Source organism: Chiloscyllium plagiosum, chromosome 13 (genome assembly GCF_004010195.1).
Source record: "Chiloscyllium plagiosum isolate BGI_BamShark_2017 chromosome 13, ASM401019v2, whole genome shotgun sequence".
Taxonomy (NCBI): Eukaryota; Metazoa; Chordata; class Chondrichthyes; order Orectolobiformes; family Hemiscylliidae; genus Chiloscyllium; species Chiloscyllium plagiosum.
Window position 1 is genome coordinate 64808636 of NC_057722.1, and position 7948 is coordinate 64816583.

At 41.2% G+C, this 7948-nt stretch overlaps 1 protein-coding gene across 2 annotated transcripts in view; it reads left to right on the forward strand.

The window, feature by feature from the left end:
• zgc:194621 (uncharacterized protein LOC795037 homolog) overlaps positions 1 to 5983 on the forward strand; it is a 27807-nt gene extending 21824 nt beyond the window's left edge. The window contains exons 5-6 of one of the 2 annotated variants that reach the window (XM_043702649.1): positions 2934 to 2987; positions 5910 to 5983. In XM_043702649.1, the coding sequence (XP_043558584.1) occupies positions 2934 to 2987; positions 5910 to 5951 (96 nt within the window). In that variant the 3' untranslated portion in view covers positions 5952 to 5983. The remainder of the gene's footprint in view (positions 1 to 2933; positions 2988 to 5909) is intronic. The other variant, XM_043702650.1, reaches the window with a different exon arrangement.
• The last annotated feature ends 1965 nt before the right edge of the window (positions 5984 to 7948 follow it).

Genomic DNA, 7948 nt, shown 5'->3' on the forward strand with positions numbered 1-7948 from the left:
CAGATTTCTCCAGTTTCCTCATTTCCCCTCCCCCCACCTTGGCTCAGTCAAATCCCTCAAACTCAGCACCGCCTTCCTAACCTGCAATCTTCTTCCTGACCTCTCCGCCCCCACCCCACTCCAGTCTATCACCCTCACCTTGACCTCCTTCCACCTATCGCATTTCCAACGCCCCTCCCCCAAGTCCCTCCTCCCTACCTTTTATCTTAGCCTGCTGGACACACTTTCCTCATTCCTGAAGAAGGGCTTATGCCCGAAACGTCGATTTTCCTGTTCCTTGGATGCTGCCTGACCTGCTGCGCTTTTTCAGCAACACATTTTCAGCTGCCATCTGAACCTGCTTATTAACCTTAAGAATGCTGAACCAGGACTCCCAAGTCCCTTTGTACTTCAAATTTCCGAAGCCTTTTCCCATTTACAAAATAGTCCACATCTTTTCTTTTCTATGAAAGTGTATAATCTGTCTCTCCCATGTTGTGTTCCATCTGCCACTTCTTTGCCCATTCTCCTGGCCGGTTCAAGTCCTTCTGCAGCCTCCCCACTTCCTCAGCGTTACCTTTCCTAACTTTGTGTCATCTGCAAATTTAGCAGCAATGCTTAGTCTCTTTGTCCACATCATTAATGTATAACATGAATATTTGTGGTCCCAATACTGACCCCTGCAGAACTCCACTAGTCATGAGCTGCCAGCCTGAAAAATACCCCTTTATCCCCGTTCTCTGCCTTCTGCCAGTCAGCTAATCCTCTATCTGTGGCTGTACCTTGTCGCTAAGACCATGTGTCCTTATTTAGCAACCTCCTATGTGGCACCTTGTCAAACACCTTCTGGAAACCCAAATAGATAATGCCCGTGGGCTCTGCTTTGTCTAACTTACTCATTACCTCCTCAAATAATTCTACAGACTTGTCAGGCATGACGTCCCCTTGACAAAGCCTTGTTGACTCAGTCCTATTTTACCTTGCACTTCAAAGTTTTCTGTAATCTCATCCGTAGTAACAAACTCTTAAAATCTTGCAAATGACCAAGATCAGGCAAACCAACCCATAATTTCCCAAATTCTGTTTCTCTTCCTTCTTAATCAGTGGTGTTACATAGCTAGTTTGCAGTTATCTGGGACTCTTCCTGACTCCTGTGATTCTTGAAAGATCACTATCACTGCCTCTACAATCTCCCCAGCTATCTCCTTCAGAACCCTGAGGTACAGTCTGTCTGGTCCAGGTGATTTATCATTCTTTTAGCTTCCCCAGCACTTTCTCCTTAATAAAACAAAGAACTCCAGGTGCTGGAGAAACTCCACAGGTCTAAATGCAACGGTGGGAAGAAAGCAGTTAGTGTTTCAAATCCAGTGATTCTTCTTACTGAAGGCCTCTGCACTCACTTCTTCCTCCTGACTGTCTTGAAGTTCTAGTGTGTTCCACCAAGAAAACTGCCATTTCTTTCTTCCCCATTCCTACTTGTCAAGCCTCATTTTCCAGCGGTCCAATGTCCACTGTTGCCTCTCTCTTAACCTGTTTTATATATCTAAAAAAGCTCCAGGTATAGACTTCATCTCTCTGGCAACTGCAAGAGGCTGTGATGATGCTGGTCCTTTTAAAAAGATTTATTTGTCCTTGGTTTTGTTTAAAGAGATTGTAAAGGCAGAGGTACTGAAATGTCTGGGAAGGAATCTAGTTTCACAATGGCAGGGGAGTGGTCAGTTCTACCAGTTCAGAATTTTTCTAGTTCCTTTTAGTTGTAACCATGAGAAGCTGCTGCAGTGGAGAAGGTTCCTGACTGGCTTTCTCTCTGAAGTCTGTTGGGAAGTTGTTTCCTCCTGCCTGTAAGAACCTGTGTTTGAATTTACCTTTTGCCAAGGGTGTGTTTATGGGATGTTATTGGAATTGGAACAGCTGCTCAGTTAAGTTGCTATAATCAAGTTGTCAAATATCCAATGTTTGCCTTACATTCCTGATGAAGAGCTTATGCTCGAAACGTTGACTCTCCTGCTCCTTGGATGCTGTCTGACTGGCTGTGCTTTTACAGCACCACATTTTTTGACTCTGATCTCCAGCATCTGCAGTCCTCACTTTCTCCTGAGTTTTCAAATAGTCAAGTTATTCTAAATTCTGTTTTCTTTTGTTCATGTTTCAACAGTAGTGTTTAAATAAGTTTCTGTTTTGCTTACAGATGAGTGGTTTGACCAGCTACATCACACCTGGAATATCCACTTCACATCTGCCTTTCAAATAAGAAAGAGTTAGGGTTTAGGTTGTTTTCTTGGAACATTTTGAGGGGATCTGGTCTGACACATAATGATCAGGGAGAAAGTAGGCCGATCGGGGATAGTGTAGGGAACTTGTGCGTGGCGTCCTAGGGGAAATCCTAAATGAGTTTTTTGCTTCGGTTTCGACCAAGGAAAGGGCCCTTGTTGTGAATGAGAACTTTTGAGGAGCTGGGATACAGGCTTGGCCAGATCAAGATTGATAAAGTTGATGTGATGGAAATTTTGGCAAACATTTAAGGTTTGATAAGTCCCCAGGGCCAGACCAGATTTATCCTAGGCTGTTCCGGAAAGCGAGAAAGGAGGTTGCTAAGCCACTGGCAAAGATCGGGGCAGCACGGTGGCACAGTGGTTAGCACCGCTACCTCACAGTGCCAGAGATCCGGGTTCAATTCCCGCCTCAGGCAACTGTCTGTGTGGAGTTTGCACATTCTCCCCATGTCTGCGTGGGTTTCCTCCGGGTGCTCCGGTTTCCTCCCACAGTCCAAAAGATGTGCAGGTTAGGTGAATTGGCCATGCTAAATTGCCCGTAGTTTTAGGTGAAGGGGTAAATGTAGGGGAATGGGTCTGGGTGGGTTGCTCTTCGGAGAGTCGGTGTGGACTTGTTGGGCCGAAGGGCCTGTTTCTACACTAAGTAATCTAATCAAATCTTTGCCTCTTCACTCTCCACAGGAGTCGTACCGGAGGATTGGAAGGAGGCGAATGTTGTTCCTCTTTTCAAGAAGGGTAATAGGGAAATCCCTGGCAATTACAGACCAGTCGGTCTTATGTCTGTAGTCAGCAAAGTTTTGGATATAATTCTGAGGGATAGGATTTATGATTATTTGGCAAAACATAGAGTGATTAAAGGCAGTCAGCATGGCTTTGTGAGGGGCAGGTCATGCCTCTCAAATCTTAGAGTTCTTTTGAGGAGGTGTCAAATCAGGTCATCGAAGGTCGAGCAGTGGATGTGGTGTATATGGACTTCAGAAAGGCATTTGATAAGGTGCCCCACGGTAGGTTCATTCATAAAGTCTGGAAGTATGGGATACAGGAAGATTTAGCTATCTGGATTCAGAATTGGTTGGCTGACAGAAGGCAGAGAGTGGCTGTAGATGGAAAGTATTGGGCGGCACGGTGGCACAGTGGTTAGCACTGCTGCCTCACAGCGCCAGAGACCCGGGTTCAATTCCCGACTCAGGCGACTGACTGCGTGGAGTTTGCACGTTCTCCCCGTGTCTGCGTGGGTTTCCTCCGGGTGCTCCGGTTTCCTCCCACAATCCAAAAAATGTGCGGGTCAGGTGAATTGGCCATGCTAAATTGCCCGTAGTGTTAGGTTAAAGGGGTAAATGTACGGGTATGGGTGGGTTGCGCTTCGGCGGGTCGGTGTGGACTTGTTGGGCCGAAGGGCCTGTTTCCACACTGTAAGTAATCTAATCTAATTATTCTGCCTGGAGGTCAGTGTTGAGTGGGATCCCTCAGGGCTCTGTTCTTGGGCCTCTGCTCTTTGTAGTTTTTATAAGTGACTTGGATGAGGAGGTTGAGGGATGGGTTAGTAAATTTGCAGATGACACAAAGCGCGACATAGACAGGATGCAGAGCTGGGCTGAGAAATGGCAGATGGAGTTCAACCTGGATAAATGCAAAAGATACATTTTGGAGGTTGAACATGAATGCTGAATATAGGATTAAAGACAGGATTCTTGGCAGTGTGGAGGAACAGATGGACCTTGCAAGTACATAGATCCCTCAAATTTGCCACCCAAGTGTATAGGGTTGTTAAGAAAGCATATGGTGTTTGGGTTTCATTTAACAGGAGGATCAAGTTTAAGTGTGGTGAGTTTTGATACAGCTCTATAAGTCCCTGGTGAGACCACACTTTTAATCTTGTGTCCAGTTCTGGTCGCCCTACCATAAGAAAGATAGAGCCTTTGGAGAGGGTACAAAGAAGGTTTTTCCAGGATGCTGCCTGGACTGGAGGGCTTGCCTTATGCAGAGAGGTTTACTAAGCTCAGACTTTTCTCTCTGGAAAGGAGGAGGAACAGAGCTGACCTGATTGAGGTGTACAAAATTATGGGAGGAATAGATAGAGTCAATAGCCAGAGACTTTTTTTGCACTGCAGGATTGACTGGTGCGAGGGGTCATAGTTTTACGATATTAGGAGAAAGGTACAGAGGGGATGTCAGAGGAAGGTTCTTTATGCGGAGAGTTGTGAACTCATGGAATGTGTTACCAGCAGTGGTGGAAGCAGAGTCATTAGGGACATTTAAGCGACTGCTGGGCATGCACGTGGATAGCAGTGAGTTGAGGGGTGCGTAGGTTAAGTTATTTTATTTTACAAAGGGCCTATTCTGTGCTGTACTTTTCTGTTATGTTCTATGTTCTATAATAAGGCTGAACCAGACTGCTCACAACCTTGGTATCCTATGTAATTCTGAGGTGAACTTCCAATGACATGTCTGTGAAGACATATGTTTCTATTTCCATAACTTCTGACAATGAAATTCTCTTCCACGCTTTTATTACCTTCTATGTATTCACATGCACTCCTGTCTCCATTCTCAGATTATATTCTCCATCAACCTGATGTCATCCAAAACATTCATCCTTGTTCTTGGCAAGATATATTTGCTCCAGATTAAGTAACACCTTCATTTTAAAATTCTCATCCTTATTTTCAAACCCAACTATGGCTTTACTCTTACCTACCTCTATAATCTTATCTAATCCCAAAGTACCTGTCCAATTTTAATTCTCTTGAGTATCCCTGATTTTAATTGTTCTATCATTGATGGTTGTGTTTTGAACTACCTAATATCTAATCTTTGGGGAATTCCCTCCACAAACCTCTGTCTTTTTGTTAATCTTTTGTCTTTTTTCTTTAAATGCTATCTCTTTGGCCAAGGTTTTCCCTAATATCACCATATGTGCCTCAGCATAAAACTTTGCATTATAATGCTCTTGTGAACCATTTTTGGATGTTTCATTATGTTAAATGATCAATTTAAATACAGATGTTTTTCTTGTGTGCAAGGGTTTACTTCAAAGTAATATTTGTAAGAATCAATTTTGTCATGCCTGCAATTCTGTAATTTTACACAGGTTGTGTTTCCACTGATGCTGCCAGATCTGTTGAGTTTCTCCAGCATATCTTGGGCTTTTGTTAGTCAGCCAATGCAAAACTCTTCCTTTTGGTTTTCAATATACCCAGAAAATTGGGAAAAATCTGTTATTACTGCAGACTTGCTTGTTAAAGTTAATAGTCAGTTGTTTCTTACTGTTTGAACTAGTTATTCCTTAACCATAGCCTGATGTTTTATTTCCTTGTGCTTATTCAATATTGAAGGAACTGGTACAGTGCATGTGATATATCCAGTAAGTTAGATTGCAGAATATGAGTTCTCTTAGTTATCTAAATGAAGACAAACATTCAATCATAAGGGTTGAATACTTACAAAAGATATCTAATGGTATCTGAAAACACAGGAAAATTTCTAGCTTAGTACTCCCAAACTGTAACCAACTACAATACAATAGTACCAGGGAGTCAACTATCTGTCAAGTTTCTTGTTCATTTCTTTGTCTCATATATTTTAACTTAATATGATAACACATTTAATATTTACTCATTGCAGTTCCCATGCCTGAAATTCTCTTGTTTTCACCAGGCTGAAATAAGTGGACAACAAAGCCCAAAGAAAGAAACCTGAACCGAATCAATGGATCTTACACTGCACGGTGCCTTCTTGATGCTGGAATGTATGACTAGAATCCCAAAACCATTCAACATAAGGGCATAACCATTAATGTGACAGTGTAGTGTTCCTTTATCCAACTGACTTTGAAGAGTCCCTTTATCATCTTGTAAGAGGAACAATAAGAACTTGAATTTGTATCACCCCTTTGTCATTTTCTTACCACTGGCTTGAAGAAAAAATTGCTGAAGCTATTTCCATTGGTTTTTGCATTGCTGCCTGAAGGAGCAGCACTTCCTTTGTTTTCCATCTAAAGCAATGTATCCTGCTTTGCTCAGTAGTTTGTGTCATCACTTTAAACCTGCTTGAGGAAAATGTGCTTTTAACCTTGAATCATGTTGTGACCAACATTCTAAAACATTATTTTTTAATGTGAGTTTTAAAACAAAACCTTTTTTTTTCATGTTCCTACTTCCCAGGAAGTTGATTGAGCACTGTATCTTGGCAAATGTACACAAAATATTTTGCTTAGTCTAAGTGAAAAATGATTTCATGACTACAAAATTATGCTTCATACAAACTCCCCACTCAAGACTAACCAATAGCAAAGTAAACTGATCAGGCAAAATGTTGTTGCACTGCAATCTTTTTTTTTCATTACAAATGGGAATATTATTTCTTTCGGGTTTTTTTTTGCCCTTTGTTCAACACTTTGAAATTTTCTTGGGCACACCTTTTTTGTATGTAACATATCTTGTAACCTATAAAAGAGTGGTCTGATTAAATGTGAATCTTCTTGATATATATCCTATTCATAAATGTACAAAATGTCATTTGACAACATGTTAGCTCATTAACATAGGTTAGTGTTTACATTGCTTTTGATGCTAGGCTTGTGTTTTGATCCATGGAGGTGAGCTGCAAGAAGATATTAATGTGCATAATTTTGAAACAAAGTTTTCTATTATAGAAATATTGTTAAAATGATACATTTATATAATTGCTATTTTTAATGTTAAATTTTCAATAAAAATCTGTTTTTACACGTTTACAAAAGAAAATTTTTAAAAAACCCAAGTATAAATATTGATATACAATTAAATCTTAAATAAATAATAACCAAAATCTATCAAACAGGAAAAAACAATACCGAGAGGGAAAAAAACAACTCAACTAACTACTTATCTAACCTACAACTAACCAGAGTGTACGATTAAATCTCTTACATTATTGAAGAGAAAAAAAAACAACGGATGACACAGAAATTGAGTAGTGATATACACGCTCGGAATGTGTTAACATCAAATCATAACAAAACCCATATTCATATGGGATTCCTCTCCTAAGGGGCCCCGGACCAGCCAGGTTCACCCTCTCAATTAAACAAAGGATGACCAAGATATCTACGCTCGGAATGTGTTAACATCAAATCATAACAAAACCCATATTCATATGGGATTCCTCTCCTAAAGGGCCCCAGACCAGCCAGGTTCACCCTCTCAATTAAACAAAGGATGACCAAGATATCTGTATTTGTGTAATTCAAGAAGGGCTGCCATATTTTATGGAGTAATTAGTTTTTTTTTGGTGCACCATATTTGTAAGGAAGTCAGGGGAGTATATTCCATAATTATTCTGTGCCAACTCGAAAGTCCATGAGGGCCCTCAGCCACCCGGTTTACCAAAATATTTTTCCTTGCACAGAGAGAATGGAAAATAATCTCTTCCCTGTCGTAATTTCAGGTGTTCTTTATCCAATAAATGTGTCTCCTATAGGAGAGCTATATCGACCCTTTCTTTCTTGAGGTTTGATAATATTTTGATTAGATTACTTACAGTGTGGAAACAGGCCCTTCGGCCCAACAAGTCCACACCAACCCACCAAAGCACAACCCACCCAAATCCATTCCCCTACGTTTACCCCTTCACCTAACACTACGGGCAATTTAGCATAGCCAATTCACCCAATCTGCACATTTTTGGACTGTGGGAGGAAACCGGAGCACCCGGAG